The 26,685-nt window shown below is 29.8% G+C and overlaps 2 protein-coding genes across 2 annotated transcripts; one reads left to right on the forward strand and one right to left on the reverse strand.

The window, feature by feature from the left end:
- Window positions 1–1,728: 1,728 nt before the first annotated feature.
- LOC111307934 (P-loop containing nucleoside triphosphate hydrolases superfamily protein) lies at window positions 1,729–5,788 on the forward strand. The gene is made up of 10 exons (XM_022906286.2): window positions 1,729–2,072; window positions 2,187–2,280; window positions 2,465–2,578; window positions 2,728–2,850; window positions 3,237–3,341; window positions 3,658–3,816; window positions 3,918–3,986; window positions 4,124–4,213; window positions 4,600–4,740; window positions 5,416–5,788. The coding sequence occupies exons 1-10, from the start codon at window positions 1,807–1,809 to the stop codon at window positions 5,689–5,691; spliced, it is 1,437 nt and encodes a 478-aa protein (XP_022762021.1). The 5' UTR covers window positions 1,729–1,806; the 3' UTR covers window positions 5,692–5,788.
- APL1 (ADP glucose pyrophosphorylase large subunit 1) lies at window positions 5,745–9,854 on the reverse strand. Its single transcript, XM_022906285.2, has 15 exons — window positions 9,462–9,854; window positions 9,177–9,290; window positions 8,810–8,983; window positions 8,620–8,712; window positions 8,199–8,282; window positions 8,035–8,090; window positions 7,831–7,924; window positions 7,631–7,743; window positions 7,397–7,469; window positions 7,148–7,228; window positions 6,889–6,975; window positions 6,589–6,693; window positions 6,272–6,378; window positions 6,115–6,175; window positions 5,745–6,026 (listed from the first exon to the last, which is right to left on the reverse strand). The coding sequence occupies exons 1-15, from the start codon at window positions 9,684–9,686 to the stop codon at window positions 5,925–5,927; spliced, it is 1,569 nt and encodes a 522-aa protein (XP_022762020.1). The 5' UTR covers window positions 9,687–9,854; the 3' UTR covers window positions 5,745–5,924.
- Window positions 9,855–26,685: the final 16,831 nt, after the last annotated feature.

Consider the following 26,685-nt stretch of genomic DNA (forward strand, 5'->3'; position numbering starts at 1 on the left):
AGATATTTATTAATTTTAAATTATTTATAAAAAATATTTTAAAAATTATTAAATTATCTAAAATTTTAAAATTTAATCAAAAACTAATTTAAATTTTAATGAAATTTCTTTTTCCTATACATCATCTTATCTCAATTTTAAAGTAATTTATCTTTTCCAATTTATTTGGAACTAACATGAGTATATAAATTTATCACAACTTTAAAAAATATTATTTAATATCTTTAATATTTTTTATAAATAATCATTGCATTATTTTCAGCTTTTAAATATATTTTACAAAGGAAATGTGAAAAAAATATATAAATACTAGAACAACTTCATAAATGTTTCTCCTATACATTATCTCATGTCAATTTAAAACCAATTTTAAGGTAATTTATCTTTTCTAATTTATCTGTAGTTAAAATAAGTATTTAAATTTATCACAAGCTTTAAAATTATTATTTAATATCTTTAATTTTTTATAAATAATCCTTACATTATTTTTAGTTTTTAAATATATTTCACAAAAAAATATGAAAAAAATATAAATACCAAAACAACTTTAGGAAAGTCTCTCATGTACATCAAGTTTATTTTGTATATCATCTTATCTCAATTTAAAACCAATTTTAAAGCAATTTATCATTTTCAATTTATTTGCAGTTAATATGAGTATTTAAATTTATCATAATTTTTAAAAATATTATTTAATATCTTTAATATTTTTTATAAAAAATTCTTACATTATCTTCAACTTTTAAATATATTTCACAAATGAAATATAAAAAAAAATATAAATACCATAACAACTTCAGGAAAGCCCTCATTGTTGGTAACTTTTAGTTATATAGCTTTCTCAATGTTCCACTAAATTAAACGTATTTTTCCCTATTATTAAACTAACATATTTTTTTTATAATAAATACTATTTCACTAAACATATTATTCACTCCATCGAATATGAGGTATTATTTCACTAAATATACTATTCACTCCATTATGTATGATTTTTTTTCAAATCAGTTGTAATATTTTTTTAACTGTAATATCTTTTTAAAAAACTAAAAAAACACATATATTATTATATTTTTACCAATGTTGTTTGCAAAACTTTTATTTTTTCACAAATTCTTCACTTAATCACGTAATATATTTTATCTTTTAATTGATTATTTATTCAATATTCCCTATTCATATAAAATAAAAATGATACTCTAATTAATTGATATAATATAGTCATGTCTTAAACAGAAACTTATGCACCAATTGTATATTCAAAAAGTGAATAATTTTTCAACTTATATCTTTATTATGAAACATATAACATAATTTTCAAATCAAAATATTATTTTTCATAAAAAATTAAAAAAAAATAATTCAATGATAATCTCATCAATAATATTAATTTTAAGTTCATTTATATCTTAACTTAAAAAAACTTTAAAATTATAAAAAATTTTACTAAAATTTAAAAAAAAAAATGAATCCTATGATAACTTTACAATTATAAAATAGAGAATTTCTTATAACCTTTAGTAAAATTTAATAATAAAATTTTATTTTTATTATGATTTGATATTTTAATTATATTATTTATATGTTACATATATTTTAAATGTATAAATAATCAATAATATTAATTTATATTTTTATTTAAATTTAAATAAAATAAAAGTAATTTGTGCATATCTTCTAGCTAATTCTTTTATTAAAAAAAAAAAAGGTGGCCCCACTCATGGACAGTTATTTTCGTCTATAATCCTCATCAATATCATCATTCAATCTCCCAAAGCCCTTACCCTTCACTCTCGCCAGAAAAATATGGCTTCTTCAACTTCAGCTACTCAGGTTCTCTCTGTAACCACAACGGCACTGGATCAAAAGCCAAGGACTTGTCGTTTCCTTGTCCAACCACGAAAACCTTACTTCAATCTCTCTTCTTCAGCTAAACCATTCTCAAATAAAGCTCCCTTCTCTTTATCCAATTCCAATTCTTTTCCACTAACTAAAGAGCTCGAAACGAATAATAATTCTCTAACTCTTCGTGAAATTTGCCAGGGTCAAGTGCCGGACCACGTGCTGCGCAGGCATGCTTCTGCTTCCCCGCATTTTTCTACCTTCTCCGTTTTTGTCAATTTCTTAAAAATCAAATTTGGTATTTTTTTCTGAAATTGATTGTCATTGATACGTGGACGTTTCAGAGTGGAAGAGGTTGGATTTGTAGTGCCGACAGACGTACAGAGGGAAGCTTTGCCTGTTCTATTCCGTGGAAACGATTGCATTCTTCACGCTCAGGTTGATTTTCTTCCCAAACAATATTTATATTATTATTAATTTCAATATTTATATAATAATTTAAAAAAAAAATTAGGCTTAAGAGAGTTTCTATAACTCTAATTCTCAATAAATTTTTTTTGAAGAAAAAAAAAAAAAAGCCTGAGCTGATAAGCTAATGTTCACCTTCTTAATCGTGCTCTAGACAGGTTCCGGGAAGACGCTGACTTACTTGTTGTTAGTTTATTCAGTAATAAATCCTAAAAGATCGGCTGTGCAAGCTCTAATTGTGGTTCCCACCAGGGAGCTTGGCATGCAAGTAAGGATTTCTTTTATTGTTTTAATATGTCAAGTTGAATTTGATTTCTATGAGTGATTCCGGATAAATGAAAAATTAGAAAATTGGATAATATGAAGTCAATGTGGTAGTATTATTATGGAAGTTTTGGTGTTTGTTGTTTGATCAAGATTTCGAAAGTGGCTCGGATGTTAGCTGCAAAGCCTATGAATCATGAAGTGGAGCAGAAATCGTATACTGTTATGGCACTTTTAGATGGAGGAATGTTGAGGAGACATAAGAGTTGGCTGAAGGTGCACCATTCTTCTTATTCTGTTGTTTTCTAAAGTTCCATCCCATATAAATTTACAGGATTGTGGCAAAAATTTATCATCATTCTAAATTAGTTAAAATTATTGTCTAATAGTAATAGATGAGTTTTGACAATGTGGAACTATTTGATAAGTAATGCATAAAGAGTGGAACTCGGCTCTTACCCATTTCTTTTGTGTTTTCAAATTTTATTGGGAAACAATGTAGTTCTCCTCTGATAAGTCTGATGACATATTTTCTTAAAGGTTTTCTCTTAACATTTTGATATTTTGAAAAGCTCCTTCTGTCTGTGGAAAAAGTTTGTTGCTAATTGATGACCTGGTCATGTTTTATGCATATGTAATTCCTCTGATGTTCAAATTTTCAGGCAGAACCGCCAAGTATAGTGGTAACAACAGTAGGAAGTGTGAGCCAGATGCTTGAAAAGCAGATATTTAAGCTTGATTCGATGCGTGTGTTGGTGGTTGATGAGGTAACTAAAATATAATAACATTTGCCTTTGTTAATTAGTTGTTGACTTATTTATAATCCGTTTCTGGTGGGCAGCAACTTTTGCATTTAAGTTTCCAACACAGCATCCAAGCTGAAAGCTACAGTAGTTTGAATGGCATTTTTATCTTTCATTGTATTCTTGAATTATTAGTAATACTTTTGTAGAAATTTATTATTGTGCCTTTCAGTTGACTACTTGTCTTCATTAAAGTCACTAAAAGTTTCACCAAAAGTTATTATTTAGAAGAATTATTATTTTGAAGAATGATGTATGATACTCCTTTTTCTTCTGTTAGGTTGATTTTTTATTCAGTTCTTCAAAGCAAGTTAGTTCTCTCAGGAAGCTTTTGACATTATATTCTTCATGTAACAACCGTCAAACGGTTCTTGCCAGTGCATCCATCCCTCAGCATAGACGATTTTTACATGACTGCATACAGCAGAAGTGGACAAAGGTTAATTTGTTAACAGTAATTTTCATGTCATCTTATTGGGAATTAATCCAGTACTGTTTTTGGTTTTCTTGCTTTCACTACTATTTCTGTATTACGTACAGAGGGATGTGGTTTATGTCCATGTCAATCCAATTAAGCCCTTGCCGCCATGCCTGCTTCATAGATTTGTGGTAAGATAAATTTGAGTATGAGACATATATATTTACTATGTTTGTATTTTACCAAATGCTATTTTCTTTAGTGGCACCTTTCTCTTGGTCTGTGAATCCCCTGATTGATTATGATCATATGTTACATTGATTGACAGATATGTGGTAGAAAAGAGAAACATCGACTATTGCTATCATTATTAGAATGTGATCTGCCTGAGTATGGTATTATTTTTGTTGGTGAGCAGGTTTGGACAGCTTATCCTTCTTCACTTGTATCTTTTAGATGATGCAATTATAATATTTTGTTATTCTGAAAATAGGTTGACATCTGTTCTTAAAATTTGGGGTTCTGCGTTATTGTATGAATGCTTTACCTCAAGATGATCTTCAATGAAGGACATTTTCTTGATATGATCATGATACCTGCTGGTTCCAATGCAAATTGATCTAGCATGCTGATAAATACACACACACACACACATATAGCTTGTATAATTTTAGGTGTTCTTTGGTGAAAAGGAAAAGTAGGAAGGTAATTGGCTTGAATATGAAGTTTCACAATACTTAGGTTCAATTTTTGAGGGTTCTCCTATAATTTCGTAAGTATTTTTTTTCTCCACAATTCCTGCAGTCTGAGAAGTCAAAAAAGGCTGGGAAAGCTCCTTCAACAACTCTTCTAATTGATTTTTTGAAGACTTCATACGGAGGTTCGATAGAGATCCTTCTTTTGGAGGAAGACATGAATTTCAATTCACGAGCAGCCTCACTTTCTGTAAGTGTTCTTTAGTTCCTTCATGATTAGGTGAGCCTTTTCCATTCCTTCTTAATAAAGTAAAGTTGGGTTTATTGTAAATTTGATTTTGTAGCAATTCAAAGAAAGCAAAAGATTCTTTATTCTTTTAGTTTCCTGAATTATTCATCTACTAAAACTAAATAGCAAACATTACTTATTTAGCTACTATAAAAATATATGATTCCTTTTATGAGAAAAAGAAAAAAAAATGAACAAAGTGCTGTAATAACAGGCTCCATGGTGGTTCAAACTCACGACGAATGCTAGTGTCTGTTAGGGAGGATGGAAGGGGAGAAAGATGGAAATTTTTTTTAATCTAATGGTTGAGATACATGTGTTATTTTATAGTTTTGAACCATTAGATTAAAACTGTCTTTCCTTTTTCTTTTCTTTTTTTTTTTCCTTCCAAAAAAATGTAGTGTTAATGATTTCGTATTAGACAATGATAAACTATTTGGTTCTTACGCTATATTTGGTAGGAGGATGAAAATTTTTTGAATTTAACGGTAGAGATTCATACCAACATGTGCTATTTTGTAGCTTAAGTTTTAGAGTAAAATCTTCTCCTCTCTCCCCTTTACTTCCTATGATATATTGTGCTTTCCATCCTCAAAGAGCTACCTAACTGTTTTCAATATTTATTTCAAAATGCAGGAAGTGAGGCAAGGAGGTGGATATCTCCTTGTGTCTACAGATATAGCTGCGAGGGGGATTGATCTGCCAGAAACAACTCACATATACAACTTCGACCTGCCAAAAACTGCTATTGATTATTTACATCGGGCTGGAAGAACATGTAGAAAGCCATTTTCAGATAAGAAATGCACTGTCACCAATATTATACTTTCAGAAGAGCGTTTTGTTTTGCAGAGATATGAAAACGAATTGATGTTTAACTGTGTAGAGCTTAGATTAGAGATCCAATGTTAAAGTTTTAATTTTATACAAAATTGGCTGTTTCCTTCTTATTATGGAATGTAAAATGAAACAATTTCATATTATTATTATTATTTCATCTTTTAAACAAGTTGTTTTTCTTCTCACTTCTGTGAGGCTGGGTTGCATTAATAGTGTATCTATTAACAAACATGGATTCTTATCATACTAGTTTTAACTTCTTGATTCCGTCCGGATCAACAAAAATGGATAATGGATAATTTCATTTATATAACAAAACCGTCTTTAATTTCTGAGTTTCTCAATATGACGGTGATTCCGGATCGGATGTAGAACCCTTCTGAGGATCTGTCAGCCTCTTGTACACCCTGCAAATCATTATATTGAAACATTTACTAATAAAAATGATGAGAGAAAAAACACCGATAAGATATAAAGTGGGCTGAAGAATCACACCTCCGAGTTGGCAATAACAACATTCTTCCCTATTCTAGCATTTTTGTCAATGATGCATTCTCTGCATAACATGATAAGATGATGATAAGAACTATGCCAAAAATGAAGACTCCAGGAAAGGGAACAGAAACTTTCAGAGGTTTTAGGTTATTATTACTTGATTTTAGTGTTCTCTCCTATCCCAATAGGAACTCCATCCTCAGCTAAAAGTGCTGCTATTTCTGCATCAGTTTCATAAAAGTCAGCTCCAACCATCACTGTATCCTGCATTGATTTACACATCAGGAAGTAAGAGCCCCTGTCCCAAAAGGCTGAGACAAACAGGGAGAGACATACCATAGCATGTTTTAGTATTAATTTCAATATTTGAAGGACGTATTTTGCACATTCAAAAGTTTCTGTAAAATTAAATTTCACATTGGTCTTACAGTATGCTCACAAGTTATGCATATGATAGAATTTGTAGAACAAAACCTTTAGGTGAACGTTAGCATTTATTCGGGATCTGATACCAACGACGCTGTGTTCTATGAAGCAATTTGTTAAGAAACTTCCGTGGGATATGATTGAGTCCACAACCTGCTTGAGAACAAGAAAGAATGTATAATCTTTAAGTCAAAACAGACTGTGAAGTTAGGAATCAGTCGGTTGATCAGGCATCTCAGCAGTACTGTCATGTCTGATTAGCATTCTTGCTAGAGTAGACCTTTTTCCTTTCTTTCATTCCTTTTGCAATCCAATCAGGACCAGAGTCAAAGCCTGAGATTTACTAACCTTGCAATTGTCGATCTTTGAAGGCGGTAGGTTTCTTCTTGATGTATATATTGGTTTTGCTGCATCATAGAAGCTAAACCTTGGTGGCTGGAAGGTGAAAAGATATGTTAGAACAGTGCAAAAGTGTTTTACAACCAAAGCATAAAATGAATCTCTATGGAATACTTGCCATAGCAAGTTTTGCATGGGCTGCAAGTCCTCAGACTTATTACCAAAGATCAGAACTGACAAAAAAGCACAAATTTTTTATGGCACTTACATGCTCAGTGAGGGCAAGGTTTGCTTCAAAGAAAGATCTGATAGTTCCTATATCTTCCCAGTAATCATTGAAGAGATAAGCCTGTTCAGAAATTTCACATGTAAACACTGTAAATATGCTGAACTATCCTTATAGTTGGAATGAAAATCTTCTAAAAAAACTCAAGGGGCTGGTGGGAGGGATTGGGCCAAGGGATTGTGATGAGATGCTTATACTTTCATATGCAATGTTTAGAAGAAATTTAAGTACCTTTATGAAGAACTCTTTAGCTGAGGCAGGGATTATTTCTGATCCAAAGTCATTTGCAGTTGGAAAACGCCATCTGAATCAATAACAGTTTATAAAACTTATGCTCCTATGTTTGACGTTGCAGGTGCATGTTTACATGATTGTTAAATTTATCACTTGATCAAGATTTTTATTCTTTCTTTGTTTCCTTCAGAGGAAATTAATCAATGAAAAAACAAAAAACAAAATTTGTACCTCAGAAGGTTCAGAAGTATCTCCTTATTGAAGACGTAAACTCCCATGGAGGCAATATATGGTTTCTTTTCAGCCTCCTCTCTTGGAAGTCCCAAAACTGTTGTATCTACTGCCTAAAATATACATTTATATTAGCAAAACCACTCAAATCTCTAAAACCAATTAAATGGCAAAGTGCATCCTAATAAACTGAGACTTACCATTGCTTTCAATTCTTGTCCCCTGGGCTTTTCACTGAAGGACAGAATCCTTCCTTTATTATCTATCTTCATTAGACCAAAATCTGAGGCACGTCTACAATAAAAGCAAAAGACAGGGTAATGCATATTACTGAGTGCCATTAGATGATATATCTGTTGCAGGAAATTCAAATTGCAAAGAAAGTCCATGAAATGGTGATGTACCTATCATCTATAGGAAGGCAAGAAATGGTGATGTCTGCACCACTCTGCCGATGGTTCTGTAAACAAAAATCATGAATCTCAGTTTGGATATTCTGAAAATTGATACCAACAATGTATATAATATAACACAAGTAAAACTATCTGCATATCTTCTGTCTTACTACCTGAACAAAATCCATATAGTCCATCCGATACAAGTGATCCCCTGATAGAATCAGCACATCCTCAATCACCTTACTTCTTGCACCCTACAAGATAGTAAATGGCAAACCAAGAGCCACTGACATAAAAAAGAGGACTACTGCTTTACTTTTAGTTCTAGTGATAAGGGTACAAGCCATGGCAAACTCAAATACCAAAATAATAATAATAATAACAATAATAATAATAATAATAATGGTATTCTTTCTGATACTTGGCATTTTGCAATAGTTTACTTCGCTTTCTCTTGTTCTTCTTAAATCAAAATAAATACCTAGTGGCCAATGGATAACAATAAAACTTTCAAATACCAATCTCCCATAAGAGAGTTATTCAAGGACTTTTTTTTTTCCCCATTATGGGAGCTGACTCTGAATTATATACCTCAAAAAGCCAGTGAAATTGTCGCACTGCATCTGCAGTCCCTTGGAACCATCTCTTACCAGCCTCTCCCGGAGTTTGTGTGGCCGCCAGTATCTATTATAAAGAAACAGTGTCTTCAAATATCAGAATCAATTGCTGCTAAGCCAAAAATCAATTGGCATTTGTGCATAAATGAATGCTGAAATGATACCTCAACATAGCCATCTCCAAAGTTGACCCCATTGCCAAAGTTGTAAGCACGGGAGAGGTGCCTGTTAAGTGACGCCGAGTTAAATTGGGTGAGAATGTACACTTTGTTGATACCACTATTAATGCAGTTGCTCATTGGCACATCAATTAGCCTGTATGCACCTCCAATTGGAACCTACAAATTTTCAGTTCTGATATATATAAAATTCACCTGACAGTGTATAAGATAATTATACATATATATTTAAAAAAGAAGAAAAAAAAAAGGTGATGAGACCAATAACTTCGTGGTGGGTAGAACTGGATTTTTAATTCCAATTATCAGGTTCGATCAACAACTAAAAAAAGAAAAGGAGATGAAAGCTTACTGCAGGCTTGGCACGTTGCTTGGTGAGAGGGAAAAGACGAGTACCAGCTCCTCCTCCCAGAATAACTGCCACAACTGTCCTTGGGTCCCGCCTTTCCAGCTCTAGGTCCCTTAGCTGCATGAATAACCCCACTCATTAAATTGCTTATGTTTAGCTAGTAAATTAAGTTTCTTTTGATAATTATAAAGGGATTTAATAAAAAAAATTTTGGCATTTTTGGCTCAAGTGTTAAAGGACTAGTTAAAATGTATGGAAGAGATAATAAGAATACAAGATTACATTCACCTTGGACTCCCCTGCTATATTAGCAGTAAGTGACATGCAAATATTTTGCTTGACATTCTTTTTATTAACCCCTTGATATCTTCGGGTCATGTTAACCTTCTTACCCATCAACTCTCCATTGCAAAATTTGACAAGCCTCCAATTCCTCCCAGCAGTCAATGCCACGGTGCTAGGTAGCTGGCTGGCGGCAGAGAGCGATAACCGTCCATTGGCCGACACTGTCATTTTGTATTGGAATTGGAAATGAAATCAGTGAAGAGTAGTAATAGTGCGTTTAGGCGTATGAAGGGAGAGCAGGAGCAGTGATGAGCGGGATGCGCTGCTTTCATGGAGTGCAGGATATTTGGAAGATTGGGACACGTTATCCAAAATGAATTGCATCCACAAATTTCTGATGTTTGTGTGGAATGAGGCCCTTTAAGAGTAGCTAACTAACGACAAGAAAGTGCTTAAATTTGGAAATTAATAATTACGAATCAAAAAATATTCTACCAGTGCCGCCTAAAGATTTTTTATTGTAATTTTGGTAAGTTAATGTGCCAATATTGGGGTCTGGGACACTTGAGTGTTCACCTATTGGGTTTAAATTGAAAAAACGAACATGGATTGTTGCTTAAGTTTGGTTTTTAAACAAATTTTCCGTTTGGTTTACTAATCAAATCGAAAATGTTTTGCGTACTTTAAACTTCTGTTTTGTTTGTGTTGAGAAAAGAAATAATCCATTAAAGTGGATAATGAAAAGGATTAATTAAGCAAGTTAATTAATCAAATTAAGTTAATGGACTAAGTTTTAGGGGGGGCCCAATAAAGTAGGATTTGTCAAGGTACGACTAGAAAAAAGAGTCCAAGATGTTTGGACTAACCCAAACTAACGCTTTATGGAGTCCAATTGGGCCACGACTATCGAATAATCAACCTTTGCTAGAGAAAATCTAGCGAAATGGTGGTCATATGGAATTATTAAGCTAGAAAATTTAGCACTCTGATCAAGACTAAAATCGAGGGATTTAAGAGATTGAATTCTTTTGCTTTCTTTTTAGAGAACAAAATTGAATTCTTAATATGTTTACATAAAGGTGGCAAATGGATCGGTTGGAATTCGGATTGAATTGTTTTAGAGGTTGAATATTTTGAATTAAAATTCATTTTGAGTTCAGATCGTTTTAAATTCGGGTTTTTTCATATTTGATTATTTTTATATTCAAGTTTTTTTGGATTTGAATAATTTTAAATTCAGATTATTTTAAATTCGAATCATCTCATATACGAGCTATTTCATATTTAGTTTATTTTGGATTTAGTTCGATTTGAGTTAGGTAGATTAACTTAGACAAATTTGAAAAATTTTCTAAATTTTGTAAGTTATAAATATATTTTGTAATTTTGACTTAAGGATTAATTTCATTTTTTTATATTATTAAATAAAAATATTACAAAAAAGTTAATGTTGAAATTTTAAAAATAATATATTTATATAAACATATACTATATATTAATTTTGTCTTTAAATATATTTTATTATTTTTTAATCCATCATATAAATTCAAATAAAAACTAAAATATTCAAATTTCACATAGTTGAATAATAGATATTGTTAAAAAGAATATTATTTTGACATTAACATTTACATTAATAAAATAATATTAGATATATATCAATTGACCAAATGTTCAATTAAAATATTGAATAGGAGATATTATTAAATTAATTGTTATAATGTTAGTAATCTAAAGTCAATAAATGTAATTACTTAAATATATTTAATCTTAATATCAATAAAGTCTAAAAAATAATTGTATTAAAATTATTACTTGTATAGTATACTTTTAAATTATACTTTTATTTATTATTAATAATAATTAATTCTATTCTCACTTTAATTTTAATTTTAATAGTTATTAATAATTAATTAAATTAAATTTATTTTTATCTAATATTAAAATAAAAATATAAAAATTATGAAAAAAATTAACTAAAAGAACTGGTGGTATATGAAAAAATCATTAGATATTATTTTTTGTTATATATTGATAATTATCATAAATATAATGAGATGATAGTATCAAAAATCATTAGATATTAATATTTAGTGTGTTTCAAGTTAAATTTATTTTATAATCAAAATTAAAAATTTAACATTAATTTTGTTGATTATTATTGATTAATTATTTAATAATTATCAACAATAACATTTTAAAATTTAAAATTTTTAGTTAAGAAAAATATTTAACTTTTATTTATTTAAAAAATCATATAATTATAGTTTCGATTTTTCAAGTTATAATTTGGTTTTGTATGGGTTTTATATCGGATTGATCTCCAGTTCGGATCATTGTGAATTTGGGTTATGATAAATTCAGATTATATCGGTTTTGAACTTTTCGGATTTGAATTTTTTCGGATTTAATTGTTTTGGGTTTCAATCTTTAACTTTCTTTAATAAGTTTGGATTGATTCAGGTTTGGTTGCAGATCAATTCAAGCAGATTTTCAGCCTTGGATCAGCTTTGCTATCTCTACGCTTATATATTGATGAGTGGGATTAGTTCTGAAGAAAATTCAGTAGATGGAGATTTTCTAGCCTTAATATGAAACAGTTATTAGCATTCAGGTAGAGAGAAGATCAGCCTGAAGGCAAACAATTTAAAAGCAATTGTAGAAAATATTCAACTAGCAATTCATGGAGTGAAAGTAGCGTGTGAAGTAGTTTTCACCCATTATTGAACACGTAAAGACAAGGGAGTTAATGGGCGGTAGTCACATTAGGAAATTCTTAGAATCTGTTTTTCGTTCATGTATAAATATAAGTTTAAAAAATTGTGGAATAGGTTCCAAAAATGACATACACAATGCAAATTCAATAATCTTAATTTTCAAGCACTTTATCTATACTTTTCATGCACTTAGGCGTGGCTTTAACTTAAGCAATCTATCCAAACTTTCTTCTTTGTGCCGCTTATTCTTACTTTTGCTTGAAGTATTAATTGTACGAACCTTTGATTGCCCATTGTAAGAATAAATTTAAATGAATCGAATATGAATATAATTATGTTCATAATTTATTTGTTTAATTAATAAATTATAAAATATTATTCGTGATCATTTGTAAATTTAATAAACAAATAAAAACTGAATATATTTACGAACTATTATTAAATTTTTTATCAATTTTGACAAATAATCCAAACATAAATGAATTTTATTATGTTCATGATCTGTTTATTTAATTAACAAATCTTAAAATATTATTTGTGATTATTTGTTAAACTTAATAAATGAACATAAATCTAACATGTTCACAAACTAATTATCAAACGTTTTATTCATTTACAGCCTTAGCCATAAATTTTCCTAATACATCAACCAATAGTTTGTATGAACACAAGACAAGGAACAAAAGATTATATTGTGTACATGTATTATAGACACCTGAGCGTTTTTGTCAATTTTTTATACTTTAAAATCAAGACTTGGGTTCTTTCCAAAAAGTTTTAAGCATTATAAATATTCTAAGCTTTTTAAATAAGTTATTGTTACAATTGATGCAGAAAAATAGTAAAAGTTAAAAAAAAGTCAAAAGTCAACATAAAAGTTAAATTAATCAAATTTGGTCAAATAACAGTTTTTAGATCCAAAAACGGAATGAAAAGTTTTCAAATCATTTGAAACGGAGACTATTGGATAATTTTACAAAAAGACTTTGAAAATTATTCAGTCAAATTTTTAGTAAAACTCAATCAAAATAGTCAAATCTAGCTCAAAAATCAAATTTGATCAAAACAAAGGTTTTAATGAAATTTAAATAGGAATCATTGGATTTGTTTAAAATTTAAATTTTAACTAAAATATCCTTCGATTAAAATCTTGATCAAATTAAACCAAATTTCGATCATTTTGAAAGAATCAAGTCAAATCATTAGATTTTTGAAGAGCTTTAAAAAAGATTTTGAATTTTGGGTAAAAATGGGTGTTTTGATTAGATCTAACAATTTAAATACGATACGATGACATGATAAGAAAATTATATGAATAAAGAACTTCGAAATAACACAAGTTAAAATTTAAAATATATATAAATAGGTTTAATAAAACAAAAAAAATTATATTTTACATTTTCATATCGACACGAATTATGACACACGATTTTCATATAAAATATAACACGAATAAAATATTATACATGACATGATAACATGAATTATCAGATCTAATTTGACCAAATATCCTTGAGATGGACCCAATTAAATATTGGTCAAAATTGATCAAATTAGGTCAAAGCATAGTAATTAAATAAAAAATCTATATAAAATCAAAATTTGAGTAAAAATAACCAAAATGCCCCTTAATTAACCTTTTTGTCAATCATGATCAAGCCCGGGTCTATCTTTTGGAAATCATGATCCATTGGGACTATTATAGCTTAGAATTAATAAAATATGATATGATATCTCAAAAAATTGACGTTTGACTCAAAAACACTACAAAAATCCAAAAAGCGAGTTTTACCATAATCGCCGCTAATTATGTGCTCTTAGCACTTGGTTGGAAATCCTTAAAAGATGCCAATTTCTTCACTGCTGTCTCCTCCATTGTTCCTTTTCCAACACCTAACATCCATTTTCTACACCTTTTTTTGCATTGGTCCACCCTCTTCCTTTATTTGAGAGTCCTTCCCAACGTGTTTTGTGGCTCTCTTCCATCATTTGAAGCCCCTATCAAGATTTGGCCCATTTTCCATTGCACTTAGTCCACTATAAAAACCATTCTGCTTAGGCCTACATGTGTTTAAATTTGTATCACTCCCATGAATCCCATTCCTAGATTTGGCTCCAGTTGATTCTCCCCTGAATCTTCCCCCATCACCATTTTTGAAATCGATGATAACGTGCATGAAATTTTAGGCCCCTCAGCCGCCCCCATTTTAAGGTCAGCCCATAGTCATCTGCGTTACTTTTGGCTAAAATTTTAGAACAAACTCCTGGATGCCATCCCTGTTTGCCACATGTTTCATCTTCCTCTTCATCGCAGCAAGTTTGACTGGAACCCTGAGAAGCACTACCTTTCGTTGCTACCATTGCTACTTTTTTGATATCGTGATTCACCCCTTTTATTCTTTGGACTAAAAGAGATATCATCCCTGCATCTCTTGAAATGGACCACTCTTATTTAACTAACTGTGCTTTTGATAAGTCTGCATAAAGCCATCTACCATATTCCTTTTTTATTGATCCAAGTTTGCTTTTCCTCATTAGTGCCTCATTACATTCATTTTCTACATGATAGAGTTTGCCACACATAAAACAAAAATTTCATAAACATTCATATTGGAACATAAACAAGACCTTTCTTCCATCATTCACTGCAACTTTTGTTTCCCTCTTAAGAGGTTTACTAGTGTCTACCAGGACCCTTATTCTTAAAAACTTTCCTTACGCATTTTTATCCCCATTAGTTTCTACTTCTTCTATGTCACCTAACGTTTCACCAATCACCGCCCCTACCTACTTGTTCATCATGTTCAACGACAAGCCTTGGACATGGATCTAAAACGGGCACCAAGACATATCAATGGAATCCAGAGGAGTTAAGCCTTTAAAATCTCGAAGAGCAAGTAAGGCCTTATTGAAAGACCGTTGCTATGTCATTTGAACCATGTTTTTCTCCATCATGTCCTCAAACAGAAAAAGAAAAAGCTTCTCCCCTATCTCCTTCACTTGTAATCTTCTATTTAATTTCCATACTTTGTGAAGAACCCTTCTCATAGCCTCCAAGTTTACACCTTTATTGGTCGTAACCTTACCATTCCCCTCTTTCTCAATTGATTCTAACCAACCTTTTTCCACCATCATTTCCCCTCTCTCTGTGTATGTCAGAGTTAACTTAACACATAGATCTTTCAGTTCTTTCATCGTAAAAAGCGTTCACCAACCAAACCTTAAAAACGTATAAAACCCTAGATAAGCAAAAAAAACCTCCCCACCATTAGAGCTAGACCATCTTCTATGCAAAGACAAGACCAAACTCCCACCATAACCTAGAGAAAACCTCTAAGGGGGCATTTGGTTTGTGAAATTGTAGATTTTGGGAGAAAGTGTGATTCTAAAAAAAATGCCATATAAGAGGTTTTATTCCATTTTCAAGGTATCCTATGTTTAAATTTACTTATTTGGTTAGGGGAAATCCACATATATTAAATCTTGAATAATTACTGTCATAATGTATAGATCCGTAGACCTGTCGCTAAACATGAATTAAAGGAATCGCCATCAAATTTTTTTTATTTAGGTGTGATTGGACATCTGATCTAATCTGTCCTATTTAAAGAAGTCTCAATATTGACTTAGGTATATTTAAATAGTGGGTTTTAGTCCATGAAACCATATTTTAGATTCGGAAGTGCGATTACATGTGAGGAAGGTTATAGCACCCTCACAGCGCCTATTAAAAGATGATACTAGTTTGATTCCAAATTATTCAAGCCTTGAAAAATATTTATGCTTTTATCAAAATATTAAATATTGAAAATTAATCTTAAAATTGTCCAATAGTTTGGTAGCAATTTAAGATAATTCTCTTACCTCAAAAGTATTCATAGGGACTAGTGCCCACCTTGAAGAGACTTCGTCATCGGATTTATTATAGTATTTTATTCAAAAAAATTAGTAAAGTCTCCCGATAGTTTGATAGCACTTACTTTGAGATAGATCTCCAAATAGATTGGTGAGATTTTATTATAAAAGTATTTATAAATTTTTATTTTATTTTTTTTGCAAAAATTTATTAAATCTCTAAATAGTTTGGTAAGACTTAATTTAAGAAACAATCCTACAATAGTTTGGTAGGATAAAAATATTTCTTTTTGAAAACTGATTTATGAAATTTCCCAATAGTTTGGTGGATTCCATAAAAATTAAATTCATGAAAATTCTTCAATAGTTTGGTAGGATTCATGAATTTATTTGAAAAGATTTTATTTATTTATTTTTTATTTTTTTTCATAAATAAAAAAAGAACTTTTGCAAAATGTTTAATAAATAATAAGTTACTCAATAAAAATGAATAAATAATAAAAATTAGCAAAATAATAAGAGTAAATAAAAATAAACAAAATATCATAAATAAAATAAGAAAAAAAAATCAAAAAAGAAAATGAAGTGAAAAATGGAAAGAGAATACCTGCGATTGAGTCGAGTTGTGCATGGTAAAACACTCAAATTTAGATGCCTCAATTTTCAGGCTTTTCTTCAAAAGTGTTTGAGTATGTCTCTCTTTCTAAAATGGTTATTCTTTTGTCTTCTCTCTAATTGATTTATAGGTGCCCAGAAATTGATGAATAAATCTCAAAAATCGATAGAAAAGTTTTAGAAACCCAATAAAGTGTCTAGAAAGCTAAATCCAAAAATCTCTAGAACACAAAACCCTACAAAAATTCAAACCCAAAAACACCAAATTCCAATTTTAAAAAATCTAAGCAAATCAAACCCAGAACCTAAAACCTCTTGGTTGTTAAACAAATTTCTTTCTTTCCTCTCAAGAGTTTTTACATAATCTTTTTTTCTGAATGCCCTATTGCTTTGATCACAGGTTTATATAGAAATTCATGCTCAATCAATTCTCCTAAAATCTATGATTTTATTTGATTTCTGTTTTAATGAGAATTAATTCTGAAATCAAATCCCAAAAATCTCTCCTTATCATTTTAATGTGAATTGATTCTGGAATTAAATCCTGACAATCTCTTTACATCATTTTTAATGCCAATTGATTCTGAAATTAAATCCTAAAAATCTCTCAATTACGGTTGAATTCTAATTTTGAAAAAATATTTTCAGACAAAATGGAATGTCGACAGTTACCTTTCTTTGTGCATTTTTTATGGAACAAGAATTGCACAAAGACAAAAGACATCAATTTTGTTTGGGTTTGAAAGTTGAAATTTAAAAAGTGATCAAAGTATGCAAAAATGATCGGGAGTAAACTACAAAATAAGAAATAAAATGATCTAACTGAGCCAAGATTGAAATGAATGACCGAGATTGAATCGTAGGTCGAAAAAATAAAGTTCACAATTTTAACTTTAAATCCAAAGATTCACAATTTGGACATTCAAAATTTTACGAGGTTCCATAACAGAAGTTGAAAGATCCCAATATTCCAAGTTTAAGAAAATTGTAAAGATTCGAGATTCGCAAATGTTTTCAAATTCATAAGAATGGAAGATTCGCAAGATTCTAAGTTTAGCATAAGTTCTAGATTCGTAAAGATTTCAAGTTCGCAAGGACTTTAGATGCACAAGAAAGAAAGATTTGCAAGATTTCAAGTTTCGTAGAGGTTCTATATTCGTAAAAATTTTAGATTCACAAGGAGTTTTAGATTCGCAAGAATGAAAATTTTATAAGTTTTAAAGTTTCGCAAATGTTCTAGATTCAGAAAGATTTTTGGTTCACAAGGACTTTTAGATTCACAAGAATGAAAAATTCGTAAGATTTCAAGTTTTGTAGAGGTCAAAAAAATGATTTAGACCGAGCCAAGATCGAAATAAGTGACCAAGATTAAACTGCTGGTCAAGAAAATGATCTGAACTGAACCAAGATCGAATGATTGGGATAAAATTGCAAGTTAGAAAAGTGATCTGAACTAAGTCGAGATTGAACGATCGGGATGAAACCACAAGTCTGAAAAAATAATCTGGACTGAGCCAAGATCTAACGACCGCGATGGAACCATAAGTTTGAAAAAATGATCTAGACTAAGTCGAGATCAAACATGTGATTAATACTGAGCTATAAGTCAGGAAAATGATCTAGACTGAGTCGAGATCGAAAATGAGTGATAAATGATGATGCAACGATGCAAATGCATGTCCTATCTAAGATGCAAATGTAAACACAATGTATGTAGTGCAGATGTCAATAAATCAATGTCATAAAATTTCAATTATGATAACAAGATTCTCAAGACTCCATCATCTTAGAATAAATTCTGTCAGTTGATCCATATCATTCTCCTCATCTAATCATAACTTACAGGTAATGTCAATCAATCAATCAATCACTGAATTTATCACTGGGTCACCTGCGTCACTTTATTTGTGGCATTTTCTCAAGCTTTTTTCATTCATTTCATCTTGGATTTCTTTTAAAAGAATGGAAAACTCTTTACGAAGATTATTATTCATTTATTTACCATCATTTAAATTGGTGACAGACATGATACACTTTCTTGATTCATTCAAGGTATGTATATTTGGCAAAAGATAAGAGAAATGGGTCCTTATTTTCAAAAAGAAATGTGGTCAATAACATATCAAAGTTTAATAAAAACAAAACATTGTGACTATTCAAATGAGATATCAACATCTAAAATAATGATTGTTCAGATAGTTTTAAACTCTTACTCAGAATTTTTTTTCAAAAACACATTCCATCAATATTTTCAGTCTTTGAGCCAATCATCTTTATCAATATCCTTTTTTTCTCTTTTTTTTCTTTCCCTTTTTCAATTTTTTTTTGTTTTTTATTTTCACATCTCTTTATTACTTTTTTTCTTTTCATTTCTCTTTCCCTTTCATCAATCAATGACACTTTGTTCAAAGTCCCACACAATCCAATAGTAAATCTACCTTAATTCAATTCATGATTCTCTAATTCGAGTATTTACATTCGATCAAAATAGACTTTTAAAGGATCTAATGTAGGCTAAGGTGAAGGATTATAAAAGAATTGGATAAAATAAGCACAAATTGTATTTAAAGAGTTATCAAACCAAGAATCATTTTTTTCATGTGAAGCACATTGGCATTTTGCCCCATCAAATTCTCTTTCATTTTTTCTTTTTTTTTTCCTTTTGTTTCTTTTCTTTTTTCATCATTTTTCAAGAAATGTTTGGGCACCACAGGGCTTTACCCCTGAAATCACAAAGGGTAAACAAGCTTCTCTAACTTTGCCCTCAGTATAGGGATGATCTTTGGTTAGGGTTCCTCAAAAAAAAAATTCAATAGGATCAAATGGGGTAGCAAAGGGTAAATTTTTATTCTTTTTTTTTGTAGGATAGAAGAAAGATGACCATTTCTCATTTCAAATATGAACACTCTTAATAAAGAACATTTATTGATCAAGAGCATATTTGTGAATAAACAATTGTAAAGATCATGTGTTGTATCCTTCTTGAGATTTTTCATCATATTTATCTCTTCTTTATTTAACAGTCCTAATGAATCAACAATCTCCATTTATCAATCAAATCATCATGAATGATGTTTTCAAAATTAAATCCTAAATTATCATCAGGACTGTTTGAATATTCATTATTTGGAATCAAAGAATGGATATGAGAAAACGTATAAAAAGGTAAAAGTAAATAATGGTGATTCATACAAAAAAAGAATGTCATGAAAATGCATCAAATCTGTCACTTTTATTAAAATGATAAAAAATAAGATGAAATTTAAATACGTAAAAGAGATCCATATTCTTAAAAAATCTTAAGATGATAATTAGTTTCAATCAACCTTCCTAAAATCATGCCCCTAGGTGATTAGGTAAAAGACCTTTATGGATATTCAGCTTTCCTGATTCATTGAAGCTCAATGAGCCTACTCGAATCAAACTTTGCACCTTATGCTTGAAAAGTAAGGTAGGTTTCTATGGAGTGACCCACGTTCCCATTATGATAGTCACATATGGCATTAACATTATAGCATTTGGGATAGGGTGCCTTCAATGGTTCCAAAAAGACTGGGAATACTACGTCATTCTTGACCAATTCTAAAAATAGCTCAGTATAGGTTATAGGGATAGGATCAATGTAAGCTCTCTTTTGATTGCCCCTGGTTCTTTCCAAACCACTCACTTGATTGTTAGGCCTTGGAACTGATGTAGTAACAAGATTAGGCCTATATACAGATGCTTGAAAAGCTAGTCGATGAGAACTTAGAATAATATTATTCATGGTTAGGAAATAAAGTTGGTAATGAACTTGTGCAACATTATTGGCTGCTGGATAACAAGTAGGATGAACATATGATGGATATGGAGCATAACTTATGGATTGCTGCCCCTCAAAACTCATCGCTTGGGCTTTATCTTCTTCTTTCTTAGGCATCCCACCTTTGTTAGTATTGTCGATCTTTGCCTCCTCAAGCTTGCCACTCTTGATGGCATTTTTAATAATCTCTCATGAGATCACCATATCAGCAAAATTCTTTGTTGCATTCCTTATCATCTTCTCATAATTGGATGACTTCAAAGTGCTTACAACCAAAACTGTTATTTTTTTCAATTAAAAGAGGTTGCACTTAAGCAGTGACATTCCGTCATCTTTGGGTATACTTTTTACAGGACTCAGATGTTTTCTTCTCCATTCCTTATAATGAAAAGTGATTAAAAGCCATATCTATGATGTGGTGATATTGATGGATGAGGGATCAAGTCAGATCCTTTCACGATTTTATGCGAGTTTTATCTAACTAAACATACCACCTTACAGTAAACCTGATTAAGTTATCTTGAAAAATGTGTATGAGCAACTTCTTATTGCTAGCATGTGCTGCCATCTTGTGACAGTACATTATGGCATGTGTAATAGGGCACTTAGTACCGTCATACTTCTCAAATTTCAGCACTTTGAATTTAGGTGTTATCATCACGTCTGGTACCAAAAAAAGCCCCAAAGCATCCATAGATCCATAGAAACCAATACTTTCAATAGCCTGTAATATTTTCTCAATCATGCTTATAACTTGATCAGTCTTAGAGTCTTTCAAAGGCACAGTTGTATGCGACTTCTCTTTTTCCTTTGTCTTATCTAGATTAGGGATTTGGATGGGCTCAGTCACTTTTTCAATGAAGATAGGATTATTATAACTTTGGATATTCCCTTGATTGGGTGCATAGGGCATTCCCTAGTAATTATAGTTTAGGAATGTGGTCTGCTATAGTTGAAAGCTTAGAGATGTTTAAGTTTATGTGGATCGAAAACTGAAAGATACAATGATTCAGTAACTTCGTGTAAGCTATCTTAATCTACTACTTTTCCTCTGTTTATCTTTTCTAAAGCTTTTAGAATTTTGCTTAATTTTCCTTTAAGTATCTTCTGGGCCTTTTCTATCATTTTGAGATGATTTGTATTATCTTGCTCCATTTTCTTGGCTTTAGCCCGGATATTGTACGAATATGTAGCTATTATTGTACCTTAGTACCATAATTTAGAATAAGTGATCTTGACATGATTTGACATGATAAATAAATGGTCATGAATGAATGTAATGCAATGCATGTATGTTTATGAATATGCACAAGAAAAAAAAAAAAACAAGATAGGAAAATCGGTTAGTTATCTCAATAAAGAATAAACATTATAAAGTAAGTAAAATAACAACATGACCCTAAATTTTGGAGTAGCTATAAAGGGTCGAAGGACATAGCTCTACCTATAGTTAGCTCTTAAAGTTAACTATATATGGTTTGGATTACTTCAAAAAGGTTCTCAAATTGTTTCTTACATCATTGTCTATTACAGAGTAGCAAAGCACCTCGATCCTTACCCATCATAGTCTATAAATGGAAATGGTTCAATTTGAGTGGGAGTGTTTCGCAGGCCCATAAGAAAACATGAAATCTCACAAGGGCATAGGTATTTCATTCCCTTTTAAGAGTAAAGCTTGGGTGAAGGGCTTATGTTATGCATATGTAAATGAATGACAAATATATACAAGTGAATAACTAAACAAAATATAAACAATGAAAAGAAAAAAATAGGAAAGAAAGAAAATAATCTCTAATTTATTAAGCAAGACTTGGATAATAAGAAATCATTTACTGGCCTGACTCTCAATTTTTCTAGTGAAGTTGCCAAACTGTCGTAACGTATAGATCCGTGGACCTACCGCTAGACATAAATTAGAGGAGTCACCACCAATATTTTTTTGTTTAGGTGTGATTGGTCACCTGATCAAATCTATCATATTTAAAGAAGTTCCAAGATTGACTTAGGTATCTTTCAATAGTGGGTTTTAGTCCACGAAACTAGATTTTAGATTCGAAAGTGCAGTATATGTAAGAAAGGTTATAGCACCCTCACAACACCTATCAAAAGATAGTACTAGTTTGATTCCAAATTATCTAAGCCTTAGAAAATATTTATGCTTTTACCAAAATATTAAATATTGAAAATTAGTCTTAAAATTATCCCAATAGTTTGATAACAATTTAAGATAATTCTCTCACCTCAAGAGTATTCATGAGAACTAGTGTCTCACCTTAAAGAGGCTCCATTATTAGATTTATTATAGTATTTTATTCAAAAAAATTAGTAAAGTCTTCCAATAATTTGGTACGACTTACTTTGAGGTAGATCTCTAAATAGTTTGGTGAGATTTTATTGTAACAGCGTTTATAAAATTTTATTTTATTTTTTTGAAAAAATTTATTAAATTTCCCAATAATTTAGTAAGACTTAATTTAAGAAACAATCATACAATAGTTTGGTCGGATAAAAATATTTCTTTTTGAAAATTAATTTATGAAATTTCTCAATAGTTTCATGATTCCCTAAAAATTAAATCCATGAAAATTCTCCAACAGTTTGGTAGGATTCATAAATTTATTTGAAAAGATTTAATTAATTAATTAATTGTTTTTCAAAAAATAAAAAAAAAATTTGCAAAATGTTTAATAAATAATAAGTTGCTTAATAAAAATGAATAAATAATAAAAATCAGTAAAATAATAAGAGTAAATAAAAATAAACAAAATATCATAAATAAAATAAGAAAAATAAAATCAAAACAGAAAATGGAGTAGAAAATGGAAAGAGAATACTTGCAACTAGGTTGGGTTGTGTATGGTAAAACACGCAGATTTAGATACCTCAAATTTCAGGCTTTTCTTCAAAAGTATTTGAGTATGTCTCTCTTTCTAAAATGTTTATTCTTCTGTCTTCTCTTTAATTGATTTATAAGTGCCCAAAAATTAATGAATAAATCCCAAAAGCCAACAGAGAATTTTCAAAGGCCCAACAAATTGTCTAGAAAGCTAAATCCAAAAATCTCTAGAATGCAAAAGATTACAAAAATTCAAACCCAAAAACACCAAATCCCAATTCTAAAAAATCTAAACAAATCAAACCTAGAACCTAAAGCCTTGGTTGCTAAACAAATTTCTTTATTTCCTCTCAAGAGTTTTTGCATAATCTTTTTTTCTGAATGCCCATTTGCTTTGATCACAGGTTTATATAGAAATTCATGCTTAATCAATTCTCTTTAAATCTATGATTTTGTTTGTTTCTGTTTTAATGAGAATTGATTCTGAAATCATATCCCAAAAATCTCTCCCTATAATTTGTATGTGAATTGATTCTAGAATTAAGTTCTGACAATCTCTCCACATCATTTTTAATGCTAATTGATTCTAGAATTAAATCCCAAAAATCTTTCAATTACGATTGAAGCTTAATTTCGAAAAAATTTTCTCAGACAAAATGGGTGTCTACAATTACTATAATCTTTTTGGCATATATGATAGTAATTTAAATAATCCAATTTTTAATTAAAGGGGATTATTCAAGGCTTTTTTCCAAAAAAATGCATTGAATAATCCCTTATAAAAAATTGAACAGGGTTATTCAATGTGTTTTTGGCAAAAAACACCTGAAATAATTCATTCTAAAATTTTTTTGGGGATTATTCAAGGCATTTTTGCTCAGAAATCACCTTGAATAATTCCTTCTTTTTTTTTTGGGATAATTTATGACTTTTTTGGAAAAAAAATGCCTTGAATAATCCTTTAAACCCTAAACCTTAAAAATTGGAGATTTTTCAAGATGTTTTTGCCTAAAATGCCTTGAATAATCATCTCATAAAATTTGAAGTGAATTATTGGAGGCATTTTTTGTCATAAACGCCTTGAATAACCTTATTAAATTTTTTACAAAAAATTATTCAAGGCGTTTATGGCCAAAAAACACATTGAATAATCTCCTTCAATTTTTTTACTAGGAGATTATTCAAGATATTTTTGATAAAAAACGGCTTAAATAATCTTTTTCAAAAATTTTTTTGAGGATTATAAATAATCCTTTCCCATTTTTTTAGATTATTCATGGCATTTTTTTTGTCAAAAAAGGCATTGAATAATCCCTTAAACCCTAAATCTTAAACCTTAAAAATTAAAGATTATTCAAGGTGTTTTTATCAAAAAAGCCTTGACTAATCACCTCATAAAAATTGAAGTTGATTATTAGAGCCGTTTTTTGTCATAAACACCTTGAATAACCCCATTAATTTTTTTTGTAAAGGATTATTCAAGGCATTTCTGGCTAAAAACGCATTAAATAATCCTCTTCAATTTTTTTACTAGGTAATTATTCAAGACGTTTTAGCTAAAAACGCATTGAATAATCTTTTCAAATTTTTTTGGTGATTATTCAAGGCGTTTTTGTCCAAAAATGTCTTGAGCAAAAATGCCTTGAATAATCCCTTAAACTTTAAATCCTAAACCTTAAACCCTACAAATTAAGGATTATTTGAGGTTTTTTTGGTAAAAACGCCTTGAATAATCATATAATAAAAATTGAAGTGGATTATTGAATATGTTTTTGGCCATAAACGCCTTGAATAATTCTATTAAAATTTTTGTAAGGGTTTATTTAAGGCATTTTCGATAAAAAATACCTTCAATAATTCTCTTATAAAATTTTTTGGAGATTATCCAAGTTATTTGTTGATAGAAACACTTCAAATAACCTCATTCAATTTTTTTGTAAGAGATTATTGAAGTCATTTTTTATACCAAACGTCATATATAATTCAAAGTTTTTACTAACAGAAACCTACAACTAAATTGCATTCATTTTTAAATATGCTTTTTAAAATAATAACGACTATTTCATAAGTTTTTAATCAGGTTAAATTTAAAAATAACGTTATTTTTCCTTATGAAATTTTAAAATATCACATAAGAGGTGCTATTTCATAAGTTTTTAGTTTGATTAAATTTAGAAATAACGTTATTTTTCCTTATGAATTTTAGAATATCACAGAAAGATATGAGCTTTTTTATTTCAAGATTTTGAATACCGTTGAAAATCTGTCAATATCTTAAATAAAATATTAAAATTAAATATCTAATAATAAAATTTTGAAAAATAATGTGTGAATTTTTTTGAATCAAACGTCGCCTAAGGAAACCTAGGAATGACTAAAGGCGTAATAAAATTATATCATGACAATTTTAATAAGCTTGAAATCTTATAAAAACTATCTCACAAACCATAGGCCTCCTGTCTCAGAGACAGCATGCTCCACGACACAAGCTGGACATTTTGCCAAATTTATGGTATTTATTAAGTAAATTTATATAATATATTATTCAAATATCAAAATCTTTTCTGATAAAAAATATCAAAATCTTCAAAAGAATCTCTTACTGAATTACAAAGAATTAAATAACTCTTTGCTTACCGTAGTAACCTGACTATTTAATTTAAATCATATTTATATTCAATTTTCAAGATTAATTGTTAAATTATTATATAGATTTATCAACCAGCTACTTCGTAAGCCGATCCTATAATATCACACGTCATTAATTAGTTTTCACCACGTAAAAGTTGCCTACGCCAAGGAAAGAGAATTAAACTGATAAAGGAAGACGTGGCAAATAGACCAGCCGCGTAATTTTGCGTTGAAGAAATTCGGATTATTTTTAAATTTGGATAATTTCATATTCAGATCGTTTTAGATTTTCAATGTTTTGGGTTAGAATTATCATTTAAAATTTGGGTCCTCTCGATTTCAAATAATTTGAATTTAAATTATTTAAATTTGAAATTATTTGAATTAAAATTATTTTAAATTAAAATTATAGATTTTAAATTAAATTAAATTAAATCGTTAATTATCAAATGTATAATTAAGTTATATACAATAACAATTTCATAAAGTTGTAACATATTTTCAATTTGATTTTTGATATCGTAATAAAACGTTAAAAATCATGATATCACAAGAAAAAAGAATAAGTGAATTAAAAGTCATTTAATTGCAAAAAAAGTTAAGCCATTTATTAACTTAGGCTTCATTTGAATTTAAAAGCAATTTCAGTTGAGCACGATCAGAGCCACAAATCGCACCATTATTGTGTTTGGAAGACAACTTTCCGGTACTTCATCGCGCTGCAGCACCAGTTATACACTGGAACTTTATGGGTCCAGTGAATATTGTGAA

The sequence above is a fragment of the Durio zibethinus genome, chromosome 22 (assembly GCF_047325235.1).
Source record: "Durio zibethinus cultivar Kanyao isolate XHJ-2024 chromosome 22, ASM4732523v1, whole genome shotgun sequence".
Lineage (NCBI taxonomy): Eukaryota > Viridiplantae > Streptophyta > Magnoliopsida > Malvales > Malvaceae > Durio > Durio zibethinus.